Consider the following 24,917-nt stretch of genomic DNA (forward strand, 5'->3'; position numbering starts at 1 on the left):
GCAACAACCAGTCCACCGAAATTGCTCTGGATCAGTGTCCCTTTAAGCACCTACTGTTCACTCCTCTTGAGATAGACTGTATGACAAATGACTGTAGCAGGATTTGCAGCAATGTTTGAATGACAAGGATGCCATACCACAAAGCCAGCATAGTGCTAAGATGTTCTAGTTCCCATAGATGGTAACTTTGGACTACTGTAAACAGCTTTATTGAACCGGACCAAGTGGACATTGAACTGAGTAGAGCTACTGAGACTCGGACACACCACTGAACCAGTCCTTGATCCAGGCAGGGAGACAACAAGTAGCACCCTGAATGTCTGGTATGACACAGCTGGGGATGGGACTTCTGACCTTTCATTCTGCAGGTAGACCCTCTATCCATTACACAATGGCAGCGGTCTACAGTGATGGAAATGCATGCAGTCCTGTTTACTGTTGCAGTTTAGTGATGGAGGATATGTGATTAAGTATAGTGATAATGTGTAGTGATGAAGTTTAGTGAAGTGTTGTGATGAAGTATGGTGATTACACTTTGTAAGTGTTGTGATGCAGTATAGTGATGAAGTGTTGTGATGCAGTATAGTGATGAAGTGTTGTGATGAAGTACAGTGATGAAGTGAAGTGTTGTGATGAAGTATAGTGATTACACTTTGTAAGTGTTGTGATGCAGTATAGTGATGAAGCGTTGTGATGCAGTATGGTGATCAAGTGTTGTGATGAAGTATAGTGATGAAGCATATTGATGAAGCATATTGATGAAGCATTGTGATGAAGTATAGTGATAAAGTATGGTGATGAAGTGTTGTTATGCAGTATAGTGATAAAGTGTTGTGATGAAGTATGGTGATGAAGTTTACTGGTGAAGGATAGTGATGAAGTGTTGTGATGCAGTATAGTGATGCAGTATAGTGATGCAGTATAGTGATGAAATGTGATGAAGTGTTGTGATGCAGTATAGTGATGAAGTATAGTGATGAAGTGTTGTGATGAAGTGTAGTCACTGTGTAACTGAGTATGGAATTGTGAATACATCTTGTCTCCATCTTTCTTTCTTTTTTTCAAGCATTTGCCCACAATGAGTAAATAAGCAAGAATAGCGAATTGATTATTATGTATTTATTCATACATATACACATAATATTCATCATGATACATAATACTCAACAAGGCTAGACAATCAGGCCCCATGTTGTCCTTATGAAACATTCTAGGTGATACGAAGAAAATCCTGTTGATAAGTCTCAATAGTATGTCAAATGAGCTTAACCCATGAGCATGGGATGGTGCTGATGAACTTAAGATCATAAAGCAACCTGTCATTGACTAACAGGGAGAAAAGGACAGGGGAGTGGAGCAATGGAATCTGGGCAGTGTCACCCAAAATATAGTAGTGAGTGAGTGAGTGAGTGAGTTTAGTTTTACGCCGCTTTTAGCAATATTCCAGCAATATCACGGCGGGGGACACCAGAAATGGGCTTCACTGACTGACTGACTGAGTTTGGTTTTACGCCGCTTTTAGCAATATTCCAGCAATATCACGGCGGGGGACACCAGAAATGGGCTTCACACATTGTACCCATGTGGGGAATCGAACCCGGGTCTTCAGCATGACGAGCGAACACCTTGACAAACAGGCTACCCCACCCCAAAGTCTAGCAACAAGGGGAGAGTAATAAAATATACTTAACATCGTATAATAAAATATAAAGAGCTTTTTCAATTTTACTGAGAAAGTGTAATCCGAAATAGAACATTTGTTACTTCTTCATCTTGTTTTGGAAGGTCATGAAGAATATTTACAAGGACATTTGGCATTTTACAAAATATGAACAAACAAAAATACATTAACAAATAAACTTATACATAATGTTTGTGGTATCATATCACTTCTTATACACTGATTTGTTATTCTAACAACTCAGAGAATGATAACACAATGTGGAATCTGGATGGTTATCACTGTTATGGTCTATTTGAATGTAACAGGGAAATATATGCTATTTACCTACAACATATCACAGTGAAAACAGATACTCCTGGTGGTGTAAAGAAAGTATCTTTTGTGTTTCATGTTTTCAGGTTTGAAATATGTTTAAGTAACATGTTAGGGCAAGTCAATGAGCTGACTCTAATTGCTTTGTCTGTAGCATTTAAATAAGTTATGAGGGAAGTATCATCACTTCATGTAGTGTTCTCTGGAACCGGGGCCTCTTTTGTTGCTGCTGCATATCTTACAATTTGTCTGAAAAATAAGACAAAATATATATTTAATGAATGTACTAAAGTAAAAAATTATGTAAAAAAGAAAAATCATGAGGATATTCAAAGAACAATGCTGTGACATCACAGCCAGGGGAGATAACTGCGTAGCTCTTTAGGAATACCACTAAGGATAACTATGACTTAATTTTGAATTTTATTCACATTCATTTTCTGTATGTCTGTGGTACCCACAGCATACGGCAGCCATAATCTAGAGCGAATGTTTACGACATAATCTAAATATTTAGTGAATGTACTAAAAGAAAAAGTTATGTTAGTGGAATTTTGTTACAAGAACATGTAACATGTTTCAAAATCAGTATGAAAAACCAAAAACAGTAAGTAACATGTAATAGATTTTTACCTTAAACAAACTAAACACTGAACTTTAACACAACATAAAATACCAAATTCACACAAGATTGTTATCAGTACAACTAATCGAAATAAATTCAAAAGGACAAAATGGAAGTTTGATTCTTCCAAAGGTTGAACCACAGGTTTCATGCTATTTTATTGAGAGGAGAGCAACAGGGGTCTTCTTGTATTCAAGTCAGCATCAATCTCAGGTCTTATGTGCTCAAGATAAACACACTAACCATCTGCCCACCCTCTTGACTTACGACGTACAGCACACCCTACTGAGCTACTTACCGCCCCAGCAGGGAGACAGTCTTCATGGAATGCATGATGGCAGAAATATGCATTGACATTACTTGCGTACCGCAAATCTACAGTCAGAAAGAATTTGAAAGATCAGACATTTAAGCATGCAGCGTTAACAATATATGACATTTTACTGTTTAAATAATCTGTATCAAACACATATATCATTGATTTATTAGTGTCTGCACTCTCTTTTATAAATCACTCGCAATAAAATGGTGGGGTTTTTTTGTGGACAGAAGGTCTGAACAAACCCCAACATTCGTATGAACACATTACTTGAAAAACGGTGGATAGCCGTGCATGCAGCATGCACAAAAGCTTGCGTCAGTGGACATTGTTACTGAACAAGGCAGAATTCGTCATGTTTTCAATAGAGCAGCCATGCTGTCGGTGACTATCTCTCATAGTGCCAAATCAGTGCACAGTTGTACGAAGTCAAATAAGGACTTCAATAAGACCACATGGTGGTTTCGGTGGTCAGATAAGGACCGTGTCTCATGTCAAATAAGGACATATTGATGTATATAGTGCCATTGAAATATTTTGTTGGTTCATGTTTCTGTCGGTAAAACTACATGAACTTTGAAAATTTTTGAGTTATTTTCAAGTCTTCCTTTGCTGCTTAACAAGTAGCCTCTTACAAACAGCAGTAGAGTCTAGCAATACTAAGACCATCATTATCTAGTCCAGAAACACAATAAGTACCCACCATTCACAATGAGCTGCTGGTGGCAAATTGGACACACTTGTACATCTGTAAAGTGAGAAAGATCCTTCAGTTCCTTGTCTCTACACTCACTCACATGAAGTCACTCTCAAAATCACAATAGTTCGGAATAACAGGTACCAAAGCTTTGAACAAACCATGATAACAAAAACACCATGCTTCAATATAAAAGCAAACAATATTTTTCACATCACCCACTGACCACATTTTTTTAATAAATAGCTTTTTTTATATGGCCACCACTACTGGGAATTATTTTGGGCAGTAATTAATTCACATGGACTAAAGTAATTAATTCACACCGACCAGACATTAACATTAAGTTATTAAATAGCCTGGTTCCTTCCTCACCATCTACAAACACGCCTTTCTTCATTGTGCGGACCAGTCGGTCCATCAGGTTGAAACTGTCTGCAACCAGTATCTTACGGCACCCCTCTCGGAGAGATATCTGAATACAAATACACGAACAACTAACTGCTTCAATCAATGCTTCAAGTTCCAGCGTTTTACTGCTAGCCCACAAGGCACACGATGATTGTGAATTGCTGCACTTTATAAATACATGAATTATTACTTATTATGAAAAGCTGTTTCTAAGTCTGACATGAAATCAAATTTTAACATTAGACAAGATTATTTAATTCCTGACGTTATTTGTTGTTTAACACCAAATTCATCTACATTAAAGATATTTGACTTGCAATTCACTTGTTCACTGACTGACAACACGTTTCCATTGAGTTGCCCACATGACTGATTGGTTGGTTGGTTGGTTGATTGGTTGACACTGCTCTCAGCAATATTCCAGCTGTAGGGCGTTTGTAAATAATCAAGTCTGAACCAGACAATCCAGTGATCAACAGCACGAGCATCGATCCATGAAATTGGGATATGATGACATGTCAACCAAGTCAGCAAACCGAACCACCCGATCCCGTTAGTGACAAGCATGGGTTCCTGAAGACCACTTCTAACCCAGATCTTCACAGGTAGGTGAAGACTGTACTACCTGTAGGTTGTAGTCCTGTAGGATCTTCACCAGTGAGTCCCGGAGTGACGGGATCTCCATGCCCTTCTCAATACGACTGATGACCTTGATCGGGTCAATGTCGGCCCCTACATTCTGCAGCAGAGCTGTTATAAACTCTGGAAAAGATACATTCATGTCAATTCACAACACTATTCTCTGATACATCATACATAATGAAGCAAAAAAAGTTTTTGTAAGTTGCTACAGCCATGCTAGAAGATACATTTCATAATAGTGTAAAGTAAACTACAGTTACAACTCACTCAAAGAGCATCGATCTGCGCAATTGGGATCCGATGACGAGCCTGACCACCCGATCCCGTTAGTCGCCTCTTAGGACAAGCATGGGTTACTGAAGGTTCATTCTAACCCAGACCTTCACGGATACTCAAAGGGTTAAGATGTAGCTGCATGAAATATGCAAGGACCAAAAACACAGTTTGTTATTTCCATCAGCTTGTTATAAATGTATTTGTTATAAACAAAGCATACCGTACATGTCTGCAGACTAACTCATGGAGTTCGTCAAGCATGACCACTGAACACTCCAGACGACAAATTGATCTCATTTGGCAACACGGAACTATATTCAGATGAAAGATATCCGTACGCCATTCCGATAGTGTATCGAAGCTTATATTCAAATATATACAACAATTGATAGTACATTACACATAGCACTGGTACATTGCCTGGGCCCCGTTTCACAATGCTCTTGTAGCGCTACGACTATCGTAAGTCAATGTTACAGTTTAGGAGGTAGGAGTGCTACAAGGAAAGTTACGAGATCTTAGGCTTACGAGAGCTTTGTGAAACGGGGCCCTGTATTGTTGCTTTGTACATTTTTAACATGTCATAATTTGTGTATCATCCCTGCCCTTTTTTCTGGAATATATTTGAGAATGCCCCCAATCCATTAAGTGTGTAGCCTTGTGGTTAAAGTGTTCGCTCATCACACCAAAGACTTATGTTCGAATCCCCACATGGGTACAATGAGTGATGCACATTTCTTGCGTCCTCCACCATGATATTGTTGGAATATTGCTAAAAGTGGCTTACACCATACTCTCTCTATCCATTGAATAGACTCATGTAGTAATGTAAGTATCTAAAGGGAGACAACTCTAACTCTACTAACCAAAACTATCTATCAAAGCACATGTGTTTAAGGCTCTAAGGGCAGAGAACTTTGACTTTACAAACCAAGGCACGTGTAACTAAGGGCAGACAACTGTGGCTTTACTAACCAATCCATGTGTAACTAAGGGTACACAGTTGTGACTTTACAAGCCAAGGCATGTGTAACTAAGGGTAGAGAATTGTGACTATACTAACCAACCCATGTGTAACTAAGGGTAGACAACTATGACGTTATTAACCAATCATGTGTAACTAAGGGTAGACAACTGTGACTTTACTAACCAATCCATGTGTAACTTTACTAACCAATCCATGTGTAACTAAGGGCAGACAACTGTGACTTTACAAACCAAGGCATGTGTAACTAAGGGCAGACAACTGTGACTTTACAAACCAAGGCATGTGTAACTAAGGGCAGACAACTGTGACTTTACTAACCAAGCCATGTGTAACTAAGGGCAGAGAACTGTGGCTTTACTAACCAAGGCATGTGTAACTAAGGGCAGAGAACTGTGACTTTACTAACAAAGGCATGTGTAACTAAGGGTAGGTAACTGTGACTTTACTAACCCATCCATGTGTAACTAAGGGCAGAGAACTGTGTAACTAACTTGTGACTTTACTAACATGTGTAACTAAGTAGACATGTGTAACTAAGGGCAGACAACTGTGACTTTACTAACCAATCCATGTGTAACTAAGGGTAGACAGCTGTGACTTTACTAACCAAGCCATGTGTAACTAAGGGCAGACAACTGTGACTTTACTAACCAATCCATGTGTAACTAAGGGTAGACAGCTGTAACTTTACTAACCAAGCCATGTGTAACTAAGGGCAGACAACTGTGACTTTACTAACCAAGCCATGTGTAACTAAGGGCAGACAACTGTGACTTTACTAACAAAGGGGTGTATAACTAAGGGCAGACAACTGTGACTTTACTAACAAAGGTGTGTGTAACTAAGGGTAGGTAACTGTGACTTTACTAACCCATCCATGTGTAACTAAGGGCAGAGAACTGTGGCTTTACTAACAAAGGCATGTGTAACTAAGGGACTTTACTAACCAATCCAGACAACTGTGACTTTACTAACCAAGCCATGTGTAACTAAGGGCAGACAACTGTGACTTTACTAACCAATCCATGTGTAACTAAGGGTAGACAGCTGTGACTTTACTAACCAAGCCATGTGTAACTAAGGGCAGACAACTGTGACTTTACTAACCAAGCCATGTGTAACTAAGGGCAGACAACTGTGACTTTACTAACCAAGCCATGTGTAACTAAGGGCAGACAACTGTGACTTTACTAACAAAGGGGTGTATAACTAAGGGCAGACAACTGTGACTTTACTAACAAAGGTGTGTGTAACTAAGGGTAGGTAACTGTGACTTTACTAACCCATCCATGTGTAACTAAGGGCAGAGAACTGTGGCTTTACTAACAAAGGCATGTGTAACTAAGGGTAGAGAATTGTGACTTTACTAACCAATCCATGTGTAACTAAGGGCAGACAACTGTGACTTTACTAACCAAGCCATGTGTAACTAAGGGCAGACAACTGTGACTTTACTAACAACGGTGTGTGTAACTAAGGGCAGACAACTGTGACTTTACTAACAAAGGTGTGTGTAACTAAGGGTAGGTAACTGTGACTTTACTAACCCATCCATGTGTAACTAAGGGCAGATAACTGTGCACTGACTTGGTTTATCCATGGAGTAGTTGATGAGATCCTCCCAGAGCTCCTCGTCCACCTGCTCCTTACAGAACTCGATGGCATGGTTGACATCCTGCAGCTCCGTCATGATCAGCGTCAGCGCCTGCCGCACGTTACCCATACGTCCTGAAACACACCAACGGTTGAGTCACATCACACACATGCTGCACATACCCCAAGTAGATGATTCACTTTAACGAACAACTGTGGATTGGCTTTTTGGAGGACTACATTTTAATCTAAATGACCACTATCTCTAACATAGCCTTCAAACAGGAATAGGTGTATTTGACAGACATGAAAACAGCAAAGCAAAAAAACCCCGCAGATTTACATCAATCTCAAAAATGTTCAAAATGAAACAAGAATCCCGTAAATCTGCAGATCCGTGGAAAATTCTTCACGTTAATTTGTTGAATAAGGTACCATATATGAACATAAAGAATTGTCTGCATTACATCTTCTTTTTATTCTTTGATGCAACATTTCCGGTCCCATCATCAGTTACTGTTCATTAGTTTTGCCTGATGATGGACCGGAACAGGCCCCAAACATTGAATCAAAGAATAAAATGAAGATGTAATCCAGAAAAATATTTATGTTCATCAAATAGCATCTTCTAATCAATCATCTAAGGTACCATATACTTGTTGTAAATTCAATAAAATGTCAGCTTCACTTTTTTAATGTTTGTTGGATTGTTGTTTAACACCACACTCATCAATATTCCAGCTACATGGCATGAGCTGTAAATACTTCAGTCTTGACCACGACATCTAGTGATCAACAGCTCGAGCATCGATCTACGCAACTGGGATACAATGACATGTGTCAACCTAGTCAGCGAGTCTGACCACCGGATCCCGATACTAGCCTCTTACAATAAGCATGGTTTCAGAAGACCAATTCTCACCCGGATCTTCACTTGTAACTTATTAATACCGCCACCAACATAAGTTCTTGCCTGACATACCAGTCCAGTCAATCACCGTTGCCAAGATTTGGATTTCATATTTTGAACTCAAGCTTACCTAGAAGAAACACCTGTTCCCTGACAAAGCTCCTGGCTTCACATTCCTCCAGCGCCATCTGTAGGGGGTAGGACTCACTACGTCGCAGAAAGGGGAGTAACTTTTGTCGGTCAAACTCAGCATACAGCTTGACCATCTTCCCATGATGCTCTTGGGCTGAGTTCATGTCCTTCTGTATCAGCTGGTCAAGGTACTGGAGAAAGACAAAACATATAGTTTGAATCAAACTCAGAATTTGAATGGTGACAAGCACTCGCAACACATTGTGTACATTTCTGCTCCCTTGAATCAAAACACAATAATGGAGACTCAAGGACACTTTGAGTAAGGTTGGCCAATGTGGAAAAAACACTCTTAGAATTACCCAAACAGTCATATAACCTAAACTTAAAAGCCTCTAAATTTACTGAAGCAAATATCTTTTGAATGACACATAAAAGATAATAAGCTTGTAAATAAATTAATAACTCAGGTAAATGAACTGGTAAAAAGCTCTGAACTAGCATAGTCCTTGTAAACCCTGGCTGAATTCAAACCTCATCATCCTAGGTTATCAATATCAATGTGCAGAGTTAAATGCCTTCAACAGATCAGGATCTGCTGATTCTGGGTCCAAAACCAAGATTTAACCTAGGTTTGTCTGTACCATAGCCATGGAAAATGTACTCCAATGGCATAACTTCAACCTGCCATACTGTGATTGAAAAGCAGCATTAATCCTAAATATCTTGCATTCCCATCACTGTTGTGCTGAAAGCAATGACTCACCACGTAGAGGAACGGTGGAGTCTTGTTCAGTTGTTGTACGACCTTCGACACCTGCAAACAAACACACGTTTATTACGTCTCCCAAGTTTTCATTCAGTCATGGTATAAGGGTATTCTACCACACAGAACTTTGTCAAGAGATTCCTGAGAGTTATCTGCCCTTCTCAATATTTTGAAAAACCACATCTGTAATGAATCATTGAAGCATAAGAGTATTTTGATACTTTGTAACAATATTTAATCATGTCTGGACATGTTATGAGTATTGCTTCACACATTAATCCATAGCCCTGAAACAAATATACCCCATGCAGTCCATGCAAGACTAGAATATGTAGTATGACTAGATTAACACAGTTTCACAGTTTCAGCATTTGTACAAATCTGCTGAATTCACAAGCGAGGACAAAGTTTGTAATTAACAGTTACTCTCCAGCTGTCAACAGTGTTTAGCATCAATACATGGCATAGCTCCCCTAACGGGATCAGGGGTCAGGCTCGCTGACTTGGTTGACACGTCATCGGTCCCAATTTTGCAGATCAATGCTCATGCTGTTGATCATTGGATTGTCTGGTCCGGACTCTTTTATTTACAGACCGCCGCCATATAGCTGGAATATTGCTGAGTGTGGCGTAAAACTAAACTTACTCACTCACTACTGCATTGAGATGAGACAGATCGAGGTGAACTCACCGGAACCTTGGCGACATTATCCAAGAGCATCTTGCAGGCCTGGTCCTGGTCGAACTGCATCAGCTGCACGATCTTGTCACTGATGGAGTCAAACAGGTCATGCTTGTGGATCAGCTGGAACACGTCCTTGTGCTTCAACCTTGTCGGAAACATCACAAACACACTTACAGATATGGATAGTTACTGTTTTTGTTTGTTGTTTAATGCTGCTCTCAACAATATTCCATCGATAAGGTTGCATGCCACCCCATCCTGCTAATCGTCTCTTATGACAAGCATGATTAAAGACCCACATCTTCACAGGTAAATTGTGAGTGGAAGCAGTATTATTCTGAAGTGATCTACAGTGAGACCTCGGATACCCAGACCCCAGATATCCGGAAACCTCGCCTTCTGGTCAATTTTTAGTAAAAACCAATCTCTTACGTTATAAAAGTGACTGTCTATAACGGATATTCAGTTTCCGTTTCCGGACGGTACATTTTACAAACAAACCGGCTAAGTCAACACAAAATTGACTCACCTATCCGCACGAAGCTTTGATCTACCGCTAACCGTGTGAAGGGAAGTGCGAGAGTCCCACGTATTTTGACACGAGACATGGTCGGCTAATCCGGATTAATGATCATCAAGGTATTGGTGGTGATTAGAAGGCCTAGCTGACACTGAGTTAACCATTGAGTTCTAACTGTTAAGTTGTTTATTCAGTCAAAGCAATAAAAGTGCAGTGCGTCGATATTCAAGTCAGTCGGTCTTTCAATTGATCACAAATGGCTAGTCAACCTACTAAACGCAAGCGCTACGCAGTGACAGCCAAGGAAAAGAAAGATATATGTCTTTACAAAGAACAAAATCCCAAAGTAAGCTTTAATAATACTACGAAGGCCTACTCAGCTTCTTTGAGAACAATGGCGACCGTGAAAACCTGGACAAAATGTTGTCCGTCGTGTTGCAAAGGAGCGGCACCCAGTGTAAGCAGTCCTCAATGAAAGACTTTTTCAAAACTGAATAATTGTAAAGGTATGATTGTTATGTTGTGATGCTGTTTTTGAATGTCTATACATGTACAATAAACGATTGATGATCATAAACATTTTGGATTTTCCTTGAGGTGTATGAAAACCAAAAATCCAGATATCCGGCTATTCAATTATCCGGACGATTTACGTAAAAATGAATGTGTCCGGATATCTGAGGTCTCACTGTATATCAGTTATATCACAAGACCCTTCAGTTAATCAGAAAGGCAAATCACTGATAGACAGTATCAATCAGTCATTGTCAGGACAAGGGTCTTGCAACATACTGTGCTGTGTATATTATATTGAGGACCTATTCTGTCTACTATCTGCATAGAGTTTTTGATGCAGAATATCTTCATCACCAAAACACAAAAACTGTAAACAAAAACTTAGTTTGGCTGCCGTTGACATATTCCGGCAATATTGAATCAGTGTATGTGCCAATGTTATCCCCATAAGTTTATACTGTAATAAGAGTAACCCCTCTTGATCAAAATGTAATAAGAGTAATTCCCCTTGCTCCATCCTGAAAAAGGGTTATCCTCTGTTCCACTGTAACTAGAATATCCCCTTTTGTCACACTAATAAGAGTTACCCCCTCTTGTTACACAATGTAATAAGAGTAATTCCCCTTGTTCCATCCTGTAAAAAGGGTTATCCTCTGTTCCACTGTAACTAGATTATCCCCTTTTGCCACACTAATAAGAGTTACCCCTCTTGTTACACAATGTAACAAGAGTAGTTCCCCTTGCTCCATACTGTAAAAAGAGTTATCCTCTGTTCCTCTGTAACTAGAATATCCCCTTTTGTCACACTAATAAGAGTTACCCCACTTGTTACACAATGTAATAAGAGTAATTCCCCTTGCTCCATACTGTAAAAAGAGTTATCCTCTGTTCCTCTGTAACTAGAATATCCCCTTTTGTCACACTAATAAGAGTTACCCCTCTTGTTACACAATGTAACAAGAGTAATTCCCCTTGCTCCATACTGTAAAAAGAGTTATCCTCTGTTCCTCTGTAACTAGAATATCCCCTTTTGTCACACTAATAAGAGTTACCCCACTTGTTACACAATGTAATAAGAGTAATTCCCCTTGCTCCATACTGTAAAAAGAGTTATCCTCTGTTCCTCTGTAACTAGAATATCCCCTTTTGTCACACTAATAAGAGTTACCCCTCTTGTTACACAATGTAACAAGAGTAATTCCCCTTGCTCCATACTGTAAAAAGAGTTATCCTCTGTTCCTCTGTAACTAGAATATCCCCTTTTGTCACACTAATAAGAGTTACCCCTCTTGTTACACAATGTAACAAGAGTAATTCCCCTTGCTCCATACTGTAAAAAAATGAAATTTTTAGAGTAAAATTAATATTTTATACTTATCCTGACTCATGCTTATTGCTTGTCTTCTTCTTCTGGCGAACCTAGTGGAACACTTGTATCTCCCAATTGAAGTTCCCTTCAATAAAAAAATCACTCATTAGTACTGACCACGAGTTACCTCCCTTCCACAAGCGCGGGAACGAGGGCGCCACCCGAACCCATGTGCCTCACTCTCTCCTCATATACTGAGCCCAACATTTGAATTTACAGGGAAATCCAAAGTGTTATGTGGGGAGGATGGGAGGGCTTACCTCATGAGTCAGGATAAGTATAAAATATTAATTTTACTCTAAAAATTTCATATTTTTCCTTATCCTGACTCATGCTTATTGCTTGTAGAATCCTAATGGATAAGGAGGTGGGATTATATATACTTTGGATTTTACTAATTAGTGATTTGAACTGAGATGATTGCAATAACCCTATGGGAACTTCATAAAGGCACTGAACTGAAGAATTCCTGCTGTTAACTTATCAGCTGCCATATAAGGGTTATTACAATTTACTGAATATAATAAAAGTATATATAACATTAAGTAAGCTGAAGCCATTAATGTGATAGTATAAACTCTTGATAGTTTATAGTGAATACTTTTATAATGAACCAAAGTATTAAGCTTACAATATGCATATATATAAGCTATAATATAACTGTGCTTAAGATATAACTATAACTTAAGCTGTATAATTGTAACCAATTGCTGAGAATTTGTTAACTAATACATGTCATGAACTGAACATATGACTGAGCTTAAGGATTGAAACTTAAGCTGAACATATATATAATAGTAGAACTCCTAAGAGTTGTAGGCATATATATAGAATGATATAGAATCACAGTACCGTATAACAGCAAAAGACTCCCTAGAGTTTATTAGCTAATATACTTTATGATATGAGTATAGTACTGTGCTTAAGATATAATTAACTTGAGCTACCTAAATAGCCAAAACAACTCCGTAGAGTTTGTTAGCTAAAACATTTTATAATGTAACCATAATGCTTAAGATATGATGAAACTTAAGCAAAATATATAATAGCAAAAAACTCTTTAGAGTTTGTTAGCTAAGATACTTATATGATATAATATAGTACTGAGCTTAAGATATGAATAAACTTAAGCTACATATATAATAGCGAAAAACTCCATAGAGTTTGTTAGCTAATACATTTTATAATGTAACCATAATGCTTAAGATATGAATAAACTTAAGCTAAATATATAATAGCAAAAAACTCTTTAGAGTTTGTTAGCTAATATACTTATGATATAAACATAGTACTGAGCTTAAGATATGAATTAACTTAAGCTACATATATAATAGCAAAAAACTCCGTGAGAGTTTGTTAGCTAATACATTTTATAATGTACCCATAATGCTTAAGATATGATGAAACTTAAGCTAAATATATAATAGCAAAAAACTCCATAGAGTTTGTAAGCTAATATACTTATAGGATATAAACATAGTACTGAGCTTAAGATATGAATTAACTTAAGCTACATATATAATAGCCAAAAACTCTTTAGAGTTTGTTAGCTAATACATGTTATAATGTAACCATAATGCTTAAGATATGATGAAACTTAAGCAAAATATATAATAGCAAAAACTCTTGAGAGTTTGTTAGCTAATATACTTATATGATATAAACGTAGTACTGAACTTAAGATATGAATAAACTTAAGCTACATATATAATAGCAAAAACTCTGTAGAGTTTGTTAGCTAATACATTATAATGTAACCATAGAATTGAGCTTAAGATATGATTAACTTAAGCTAAATATATAATAACAAACTCCGTAGAGTTGTTAGCTTATATATAGTATGATATAAACACCATAGTACTGAGCTTAAGATAATAAATTAAACTTAAGCAAAATATATAGATAGCATGTATCTATTAGTATTGTCATCCGATAAGTATAAAATCTGTAAGATAGACTTATCTTCTCCGTGGAACTGTCAACTGTTGAGCGAGGACCATGGGACCGAAACGGTGGATACCTGAGACTTCCTTGGTGGTGATATCTCTCAGATAGTGGTTGGCAAACACCATATCGGATCTCCAGAAACATCCCTCCATTATGGTATTCAACTAACAATTCCCATGTAGAGCGAGAGTTGAGGCTAGCCTAATTTCGCGGAGGATTAGAAGCTCTTGGAGGGTCGCGCCCAACAGCCTTGTAGGCACGTAGTATGACAGTTCTGATCCAGATAGAGATAGTAGTACGAAGACTTCCGTCTCATGTAGCTGTAGATATAGGGATAAATAATCTCTTTGAATATCCCCTGCTCTATTTGGATCGTTGGAGATATATTTTCAGTGTACTTAACTGGGCATAGTGATAGATCCATCGTATCATGCGGTCCAAGTATGGATGAGAGAGCTGGGACGTGGAATAATCTGTCTGGTTGACCTGGCAGTTGGTTTTCCCTATAAAATCCCAGCGAAGTCCCAGATGAGCTATGTTATGAAAATCATCAAAGCGTGTTCTCTCATAATCCAGTGCGTGAATCTGACATCCTGGTGGCTGTAGCTAGTGCTAACAGGATCAAGGTTTTGTGGGTCAGTGATTCAAACGATGTAGATAGCGATGGTTCAAAAAACCTCACTAGTGAGGTGTTGGAGCATTATATTAGATCCCAACCTGGAGCGTGAAACTTCCGTTTCTAATCCTCCAATCGGAACGCTTGTAACAAACCGAGTAACTCTGGCGTTTTGTCAACTTGACGCCCACTCTCATAGTATGACAGAACTTATAGCTGCCAGATAAATGGACAAGGTTGAGCCTTTTAGATTCTTAGTTTAACGTAGATAACATAAGAAATCTGCCACTTGAGGATGTGTAGCATATCTGGCTGTAAATCCTTTCTTAGCAGCGTAATTGACAAACTGTGCCATTTGTCATCGTGATAAGTTACGAAGTCGAAGTTACGCCGCAAGCGTGACCGCTGTAGCCGCTATGGCAGAATAACCTCTTATTCAGACATGCCTTGATACAATCCATACGTGAAGTTGGAATGCTTCTGGTGTATCGCACTTGTTTGTGTGCAGATGTATCAATAGATTGAGCGCTGTGGGAGCTGAAGAATTAGTTTTCCGATTTCTTGTATGAGATCTGGAAACCAAGTTCTCGCTAGCCAGTAGGGCGTGACCAAATCAGATGGAGGCTCTGCATTTGACTGATTTTCTGTAAGACTTGCTTAGTGCGCCCGCTGCCCATGCTAGTGGGTCTGGCACTGGCGATACTTAATGTTGTCAGTTGCTTGTTGAACCGAAAGTGGTGAATAGGTCTATCAGAGGAGATCCTATTTCCTGTGTGTGGAGCATCCATTCTGTCGGGCGACGGTAGGTGTAGCCCAGAGAGAGCCGCCTGCTAATACATTCTATGCTCCTGAATGTGGCAAGTACTGACGTGTATGTTTAGATTGTCGATTGATCGAACAGTCTGAAACATCGAAGTCAGTAGGTTCTGTGACCTAGTTGAACCTTGTTTGTTCACATAAAAAACGCCAGTGTTGAATTGTCTGTGTGAACCATTATCTGAGCCGCTCTGTAGTAGGTTGCTCCAGTGACTTATGGCGCTTATAACTGCTTGCATCTCTAGCAGATTATGTGACATTTGCTCTCTTGATTGCTCCATAGACCTGAGGCTGTCCTGCCGGCATGCGGTGGGCTCCCAACCTTGTAGTGACGCTGCCTCACGCACAGATGTGTTTTCGATTCGCCTCTACTAAGGAGACGCTTTTGCTAAACATTCAATCTCTTGGTCTTGATGATGAAATTCAACTGTAGTCTGAGACGCCTGTGGATTTGGATCCACTTGTATACCGTCGTCGAGGAAAATTCGCTGCTAAGTCCTTTGATGATGCTCACTGAGATAATGTTGTCACTTGCAACCTAAGTCTTGAACTGTGAACTATGCTCGACCTCTGTGTAGGGCGTTGTCCATCGTGGTCCAATCAGAACAAGGCATTTTGATTCTGTAGAGTACCCGCTGTGATGTCACCGTGTAGCAGGAAAAGGAACCTTGTATAATATAGTGCCGTGCTGATATTAGAACAATCGCCGGTCTTCACCGTAGCTTCCCTCGGGTTACCCCGAGTAACCACGTGTTCGAGGGTTAATGGTAAACGCTGAACCTCCGCCAAATACCTCGCCTGTAATATTAATGCTGGGTAGGTTATTTCCCTGGCTGTCGCGGAAAGTAACTTCAGTCTTGAAGATAATTCCGACTTCCTTATATAAAGGTTTAATAAAACTTGCAAGTTGTCAACTTGTAGACTGTATACATGAATGTATCGTCATAATTGTAGAATTAAAGCTGAACTTGTTGTACATATTTCTTCTCAGAAATCGTTGACGATATGAGTTTTATTCGCTGTAACAAGGTTGCTGTTCAATTCCGTAATAGAATTGTCTGTAGATCTGCGTATGGACTTCCGAAGATTTGGAGCAGGCTGTATCCAGATTAGCTGGTACCGCTGCAATCGGATCAATAGGAGGTAAGGTGAAATAGTCTACATCATCATTCTTCATGACGTAAGTCTGAGTTGAATTCTCGTTCTTCGATGAAAACACGTTGTAACTTATTCACCATCCAGTATCTAATCTCAGCATCTGAGAAAATGATACTTTCCTCCTCTTTGACGAGGGTCACATGTCGGAGTCCTAGATCTATAGGAAGATCTATGAGAGGACTGTGATGAACGGACTGGACGAAAGTGGCTAGTGTAAGGAGACCTTGAGGAGACACCCTCCGCTAACGCTGGGGACTTCGCGAACTCTACTATATCTTCCGAACGTTGGGGCTTCAGTGAACGCTGGGGGCTTCGAAGCTCTTCTAGGCGATGTAGATCTTCTAGGCGATGAAGAACTGGAGCCACTTAGCCTTCGCGACCTTCGCGAATGTATCGAGTCAGTGTCCAGATCGACATATGAGCTTGCTTCGCTAACGCCCGCCGTGCATGACAAGGTGCCTGCTCAGCGAAGCGCTCCTTCTCCGCGAAGCCTCTTGCAAAAGGTGAGGCTCTAGCTCCTTCACGGAGGCGCCTGGGATACCTTATGCAAAGAGCTCACCCGGCAGGGTTGCCCTTCGCGGGAAGCGCGTCTATGGGCTCAGAGGCTCACGCTGAAGCCAAGGCGGGCTCTGAGGCCCTGTATGACTTTGATATGGGGTGGGCTCTGAGGCCCGTGGGCTCTGAGGCCTCTGTAAGTCAGAAGCGGTCTTCCATCACCCTCATTATCTGGTTGATCAAGTCGTCTGAAGCGGTCTGCGTTGATGAGGGATGTCTCTCTGCAGAGGTGACGGGACCCTCAGATAAATTTCTGGTGATAGTGTCGGCATCTCCGGTTGTGTGCTAATCTGCGCTGAGGTAACAGTCGCAGAAACAAGACGTTTCTTATGACGAGCATCTGGAATGATAATCGGAATGTCATCATCATATAAAGATAATTCTGTGATAGGTAAACTATCGGAGGCAAATTTATTAGATTTTGTAGATTTCCCTTTTGACGTAGCTGTAGACCTAGGGTTTGAAACGTATGTGATGATATGGACGTTTTCCTAGTCTTAGACTGAGAAGACGGCAGGTCTTGAGATGCAGGTCGCTGCTTGGACATAGCGGACTGCGTCCCACGCTATTCTCCGAGGGAACTCAGGCATGCCACCAGCCGGCTGCGGGTCGTCAGTCAACATTGACAGGGAATATTAGCTTCTGATCTAATAGCCATGACTGAAGATTGTTTGCAAGATTTATCTGCCTTCCGTCTAAAAACGGAACATAAATATTTATCAAAGGCAGAAATTGGTAAATTAATACATAATTTACAACGAGAAACAAAAGAACATGGAGTAATGCAACTAGGGCATTTTAAATGTGGATCAGTAGCGGAATAACGTAGTTTACAATCTGTGCAGATTCTCATTAACGAACTATTGAACAATCACGGCGAACCGTGAATAAACAGCAGAAACACCATTAATAATCAATGCAAGTTGAATAAGGATACTAGTTACACCTCTATACTAAGTATAAGAGGTACTAAACTAAAAGGATATAGTGTGTTGGGAGACACAGGCGCTCTCACGACCAGCTCACTGGGCGAAGAAGGAGAGAGTGAGGCACATGGGTTCGGGTGGCGCCCTCGTTCCCGCGCTTGTGGAAGGGAGGTAACTCGTGGTCAGTACTAATGAGTGATTTTTTTATTGAAGGGAACTTCAATTGGGAGATACAAGTGTTCCACTAGGTTCGCCAGAAGAAGAAGACAAGCAATAAGCATGAGTCAGGATAAGGAAAAATAGTTATCCTCTGTTCCTCTGTAACTAGAATATCCCCTTTTGTCACACTAATAAGAGTTACCCCACTTGTTACACAATGTAATAAGAGTAATTCCCCTTGCTCCATACTGTAAAAAGAGTTATCCTCTGTTCCTCTGTAACTAGAATATCCCCTTTTGTCACACTAATAAGAGTTACCCCACTTGTTACACAATGTAATAAGAGTAAATCCCCTTGCTCCATACTGTAAAAAGAGTTATCCTCTGTTCCTCTGTAACTAGAATATCCCCTTTTGTCACTCTAATAAGAGTTACCCCTCTTGTTACACAATGTAATAAGAGTAATTCCCTTGCTCCATACTGTAAAAGAGTTATCCTCTGTTCCTCTGTAACTAGAATATCCCCTTTTGTCACACTAATAAGAGTTACCCCTCTTGTTACACAATGTAACAAGAGTAATTCCTTGCTCCATACTGTAAAAAGAGTTATCCTCTGTTCCTCTGTAACTAGAATATCCCCTTTTGTCACACTAATAAGAGTTACCCCACTTGTTACACAATGTAATAAGAGTAATTCCCTTGCTCCATACTGTAAAAAGAGTTATCCTCTGTTCCTCTGTAACTAGAATATCCCCTTTTGTCACACTAATAAGAGTTACCCCTCTTGTTACACAATGTAACAAGAGTAATTCCCCTTGTTCCATACTGTAAAAAGAGTTATCCTCTGTTCCTCTGTAACTAGAATATCCCCTTTTGTCACACTAATAAGAGTTACCCCTCTTGTTACACAATGTAACAAGAGTAACAATGTAACAAGAGTTTGTTCCATACTGTAAAAAAAAGAGTTATCCTCTGTTCCTCTGTAACTAGAATATCTGTAACCTTTTGTCACACTAATTTGTCACACTAATATGAGTCACACTAATAAGAGTTACCCCTCTTGTTACACAATGTAATAAGAGTAATTCCCCTTGTTCCACAGCATTACTACATTTCACTGTATGTAGCATTACTTACCTCAGATAAATAGCCAAAGCTTTGTCAAAAGCCCTCTGACATGCATATCTGAAAAAGACAAAAAAGTTTAACTGACCATCTAATATTATCCAAGCTTGCAAATCAGCGCCCATGCACCAAATGTTTTTTCATTTGTGTCAGATAGCAAAGCCAAACTTACACTGACAGCCGGTAATGAACATCTTGACGCTGAGGATAAGACTGACTGACTGACTGAGTTTGGTTTTACGCCGCTTTTAGCAATATTCCAGCAACATCACGGCGGGGGACACCAGAAATGGGCTTCACACATTGTACCCATGTGGGGATTCGAACCAGGGTCTTCGGCGTGACGAGCTAACGCTTTAACCACTAGGCTACCCCACCGCCCCCGAGGATAAGAGGCACAATATACTGTGGACATGAACTACAATGATGATGGCACATAGATCAAACAGTAGTTTATAGTTTATACCAACAAACAACCCCTTAGAAAACCCTGTGTTTATAATATTTTTTAATTCTCTGCACTGTAAAGATTTATTAAAGAACCACTAAACTTTGTTTTTTGTTACTCTTTTAACCATTACATATGAAAGATTTGTGGTTAGTCTTATGCGGAACACCAAATTTATTCTTTAAAAACTTGTGGTTAATTAATACCGAGCGATTAAAAGTGGCCAAAAAGTCGCCTGTCTCCCTCTCGCCCGCCAACGAAACCACAGACAGGTTACGTAACTCTGTCGCCAGAGCACTGGAGTGACGTCATATGAGGAACGATTTTCAGTTAGTTGTATAGAAAGTGTGTAGCACGCTCATCATTTTGATGATTTCTCGACATGAACGCACAACATGCCGAATCGCTGCTTTGTCGTCAATTGCTCCTAGGGCTCGGGTGATGGTGTCACCATGCACAGATTTTCACAGGACCCCGCAGTTCGGTGCTAAATGGGTTATGTTTGTGAGCGGTTTAGCGTTGTGGAAGCCTGAAACGATATCTTACTTGTGTTCAGATCGCTTCACGGAAGTTAAAGAATCAAAACTACTTACTAGTTATAGTAAAATATGTATATGATTGATGACCATAAAGATTTTCCATAACACAACTTGTAACATAACGATTTCTTCCTCGAAGTGAGGTTGTGGTCAAGTAACAATAATATTGTAAGTAGTATTATATTGACACCCACCTCGCTGCCAGGAGAGAAATTGTTATGTTATACGCTATGTCATGCAAAATCCTATTGGCCATCAATAAAATACATATTTTACTACCAGTAGAAAGTAGTTTTGATTTTAACTCGTGAAAACAAACCTAAATAGCATTTATCCACAGACTGGCGGATGTTCCTGACAGGGCGCCGCCATTTTGAAAATCGTAAAGTCTGGTAGAATTAATGAGATTATAGTTTGTTTTCATCAAGTTAGAAAATCAAAACTACTTTCTACTCGTAGTTAAATATGTATTGGAATCATAACCAAAAGGATTTTGCATGACACAACTTATAACATGACGATTTCTTCCACGGAAGCGAGGTGGGGGTCGAAGTCACAATACTTCGCGATACATTTCTTGCTACATTCACATGGTTAATGTCCACTCACCAGTATGTAGATACTAGTCAATGTGCGTCTTTATATTTGGTCTTATAATCCTAATTAGTTTATTATCATACTTGCATGCATTTTGAAACTAAATAAAAAGCTGACGATCTGCTGATACTTATAGTGAATTTATAACAGAACTGTAATATCTAGACATTTTATAGTTTGCCAATGTGAATCATAATTCGCACACACACCCTAGTGTATGTTGTCTGTCTCATTACACTTCACGGCGAAAACAATGATTCTGTTGAATGCTACGACAAATGAATAAAAAACAAAATACAAATATTAAAATTTAAACAGATTAAAGTTATAGGAAAAATATCAGGCCATTACCTTGTTTGAGGAATGTATCCATCAATATCCACAAAACTGTTCCAAATGATGTGTCTTTTAACAGTTTAATATACGAAAAAGTGATAAATCTTTTCAGGTATTGGTGTATAGTCTCATTGGTCACCCAAGATAGCACACCTGGCAACTAATTGCATAATGTCCGCCTTTCATTAAAAACAGTAATTTAGTTAGCCAATAATGGGCAATCAATCAATGTATTGCCGGTTAATCCTTTGAAAGAAGGACATTGTTTTTACGCCGACACCGACACGGCAGAGTGTATTCAGTATAGATTAGTAAATCTACATACATAAACACTACCTTTTGAAAAATCCGCTGTGTAAGATAAAAGTAATTAATCAATCAGCGTGTTATCGGTTAATCCTTTGATCGATGTTTATAATGTTGAATATTTACTCCAGACACAAGAAATGCCAAATATGAACCTTTGTCGGGTAATCTAAGTGTGTTACCACTAATTATACCTGTTATAAATTCATTAACTGACCATCAAGTGAATGATGACAAATAACATGTGTAGGTTTATACCACCTAACACGGGTTACAACAAGGGAGTATTAATTGCTGTATTGCATGTGAAAACTTATGGGCCGACACTGTTTTGAGAATACAAACAGATTTTTACATGACATGATTAAATATCGAGGTAAAAACACAGAAATGGGATCAATTTGGATCAGTCATTATACAAATAGGGCCTAACGACACCAATCAATTGTGACAGAAGCGCCTATGAAAACAAGTTGTAACTCGAAACTAGGCAAAGCAGGAGACAAAATTAAATGCCAGTAGATTGTGAGAACATATAGCTTTCATTTTCCACAACAATTGTCACGATTTCAGGTTTATACAACCCTGTAAACAAGATAATTTACCCCCTAAAATGTAGATGAATTCTGCATCGGCCCTCAAAGCTATTCCTCATATGACGTCACAGAGTCGCGCCGCTCTGATTGGTTGAAATTTCGTTCGCGGGTGAGAATTGTGCACTGTTGTCAAAAAGGTCGATTTAAGTCAATTAAAGGTCGAAATGAGTAGTTTTAATGACGGGGTTTCATTTATAACGATGCCAGTTAGTGATTTATGTATTTTTAACCCCTAGGGTTTATGTGACCTTTAAAGTAATAACAGAACAGAGCGAGTGAGGCATATAAGAAAGCTATGGGCACAAGGGTAGCTTAACGGTTCAAGTGCTTGCTTGTCATGCCAGAGGACCTTGTTCAATTCCCTGCATGGTTAAGTGTGAAACTTGTTCCTTGGTGTCCCTCGATGTGATATTGTTTGATTATTGCTGTAAGTGGCATACGGCTATACTGGCTCACTCAAACCAATTGTTTTCAGTTTCTAGCATGCCAAGGGCCACAACTCTGCACAGCAAACGCAGCAAGACGGTGCACTTACAGTTGTCCGAGGCACTGCAGGAGGTCCCAGTTGTTTCGATCTCGGTCTAGTTTAGTCAACACAGCGTTGATGATTGTCTCTATACTGTATAAATCCTGAGGCCACTCTTTGATCAGCTGGTAGAATCTCTGTAAAAACACATCAAATTTATCATTTTGCTCTAATCCAAGTGAGAACAATATTTGCATGAGTTCCCTCCTTTTGAAGAAATGCATCAATGCATGTGTGGAGATGTGTCAATTCTAAATAGTTTGTATACATTATGTTCCTCTGTCATGCAAATAAAAAAGGGATGTATTTTCAATAGGGCTGGGTATTGCGGAGAATTTTCATATTGCAATATATTGCGATGCAAAAGCAGATATTGCGATATGTATCGCAATATTTTGCAAGAAGTTCTTTTTTAACAAAAACTACTTATAATCGAGTTAATGCTTGATATATAAAGCAAAAACACCAAAAAACTTACCATGCTTGATTAAGCTTAATAAAAGCTTTTAATCATGACAAAATAAAAATGTAAATAATATTTGGCACAAATAAAAAAAGGAAAGGAACAATTTATAAAACGGAAATATCCGAAGATTTCCAAGTGTTACGAAGTTTTCCGAATGCATGTCAAAATACCGGTTTTCATTCAGCGTATCGCAATACGTATCGTTTTCATGTCTGAACCGGTATATACCGGGTAAACCGGTTATATTGCGCAGCCCTAATTTTCAATATGGTTGCAATGGTGATCATGTTTGAAATTGGACTGGCACTTAACAAGCACTAAGAGACACAATATATAAAGTGGGACCAACTATACTTCAGTGTTAGCCTCATTGGTTACAGAGCTCCAGATAAGCCTTTGGCCTTGTGGGTATGATACCCATACTTTTTAAACTAAGTGGGTATTTCCAATTTCAAGTGGGTATCTATACTTTTTGATACTCACCATATTTTTAAGATCCGGGTATTCATTTCAAATAACAAGTGTAAGAGGTGTGCCTGACACACATCTACAACATAGCCTCATAAGACCTTTTTTAATTCAAAATTAACCGTGGATATTTTCTTTTCCACATGGCAACTGTTGTTTTTTCAAAACCTTGTTCCCATCGTGTTGTTTCACTTCCACGCAGTGAATAGCTTATATTACAAGTTCATTTAAGATATCACCGGCAATTGATTCTGATTGGTGAAACACAGCGTAATATTAATTCATCTAGCAGTCCTCTAATGAAGTTGTTTTCTGTTTGTAGCATAAAAAAACTAGATATTTTACTTTTGAGTGTGTACACAGGAAACAGCCATTTGATTGGTTGCTATGTATAGACTGGCCAATCAGTGAAGGTTAACAAACTATGACTGGTATTCTATCTGCATTACGCATCTTAATTGTGTTTAGAATTATTCAAGAATATTTTAATCACAACTATTTGGAGATGGACAAGTTTGTTTCGATTGGCTTGAATTGATCGATGCCAACATAATTTTGATGCACTGCGTAAATACTCAATGTTATTTTGGCATAGCGTAAACGTAAATTTTTTGTGTTTTTTCATACGCTGGCATTTATTTTTCTTTTGTATTTCAACTTTTCTATATCGTATTATACGCAAATACGCAGCTTATCTGGAGTTCAGTTGGTTTCAGAGAAATTGTAATACATTGTTTAGAACAACTCACCACAACCTATGGGACCATTCGTAAATTATGGTTGGGGGCGTGATGATGATTTGAAGGGGTCACCCATTTTGTTCTGGGGAGGCAGCGGGGGTCATCAATTTTGTACACATGCACTAGGGGGGGACCAATTCTAACCCG

The 24,917-nt window shown here is 39.1% G+C and overlaps 1 protein-coding gene across 2 annotated transcripts in view; it reads right to left on the reverse strand.

The window, feature by feature from the left end:
- Positions 1-1,971: 1,971 nt before the first annotated feature.
- The window catches only part of LOC124285082 (vacuolar protein sorting-associated protein 41 homolog), a 45,706-nt gene continuing 22,760 nt past the window's right edge, over positions 1,972-24,917 (reverse strand). For both annotated transcript variants that reach the window (XM_046721236.1, XM_046721235.1), the window contains exons 16-26: positions 23,106-23,233; positions 19,761-19,808; positions 10,050-10,188; positions 9,356-9,406; positions 8,588-8,780; positions 7,542-7,682; positions 4,674-4,810; positions 4,013-4,112; positions 3,644-3,688; positions 2,920-2,996; positions 1,972-2,245 (exon numbers count right to left, since the gene is read on the reverse strand). In XM_046721236.1, the coding sequence (XP_046577192.1) occupies positions 2,180-2,245; positions 2,920-2,996; positions 3,644-3,688; positions 4,013-4,112; positions 4,674-4,810; positions 7,542-7,682; positions 8,588-8,780; positions 9,356-9,406; positions 10,050-10,188; positions 19,761-19,808; positions 23,106-23,233 (1,125 nt within the window). In that variant the 3' untranslated portion in view covers positions 1,972-2,179. The remainder of the gene's footprint in view (positions 2,246-2,919; positions 2,997-3,643; positions 3,689-4,012; positions 4,113-4,673; positions 4,811-7,541; positions 7,683-8,587; positions 8,781-9,355; positions 9,407-10,049; positions 10,189-19,760; positions 19,809-23,105; positions 23,234-24,917) is intronic.

The sequence above is a fragment of the Haliotis rubra genome, unplaced genomic scaffold (assembly GCF_003918875.1).
Source record: "Haliotis rubra isolate DU_JTF1 unplaced genomic scaffold, ASM391887v1 Scf351, whole genome shotgun sequence".
NCBI lineage: Eukaryota > Metazoa > Mollusca > Gastropoda > Lepetellida > Haliotidae > Haliotis > Haliotis rubra.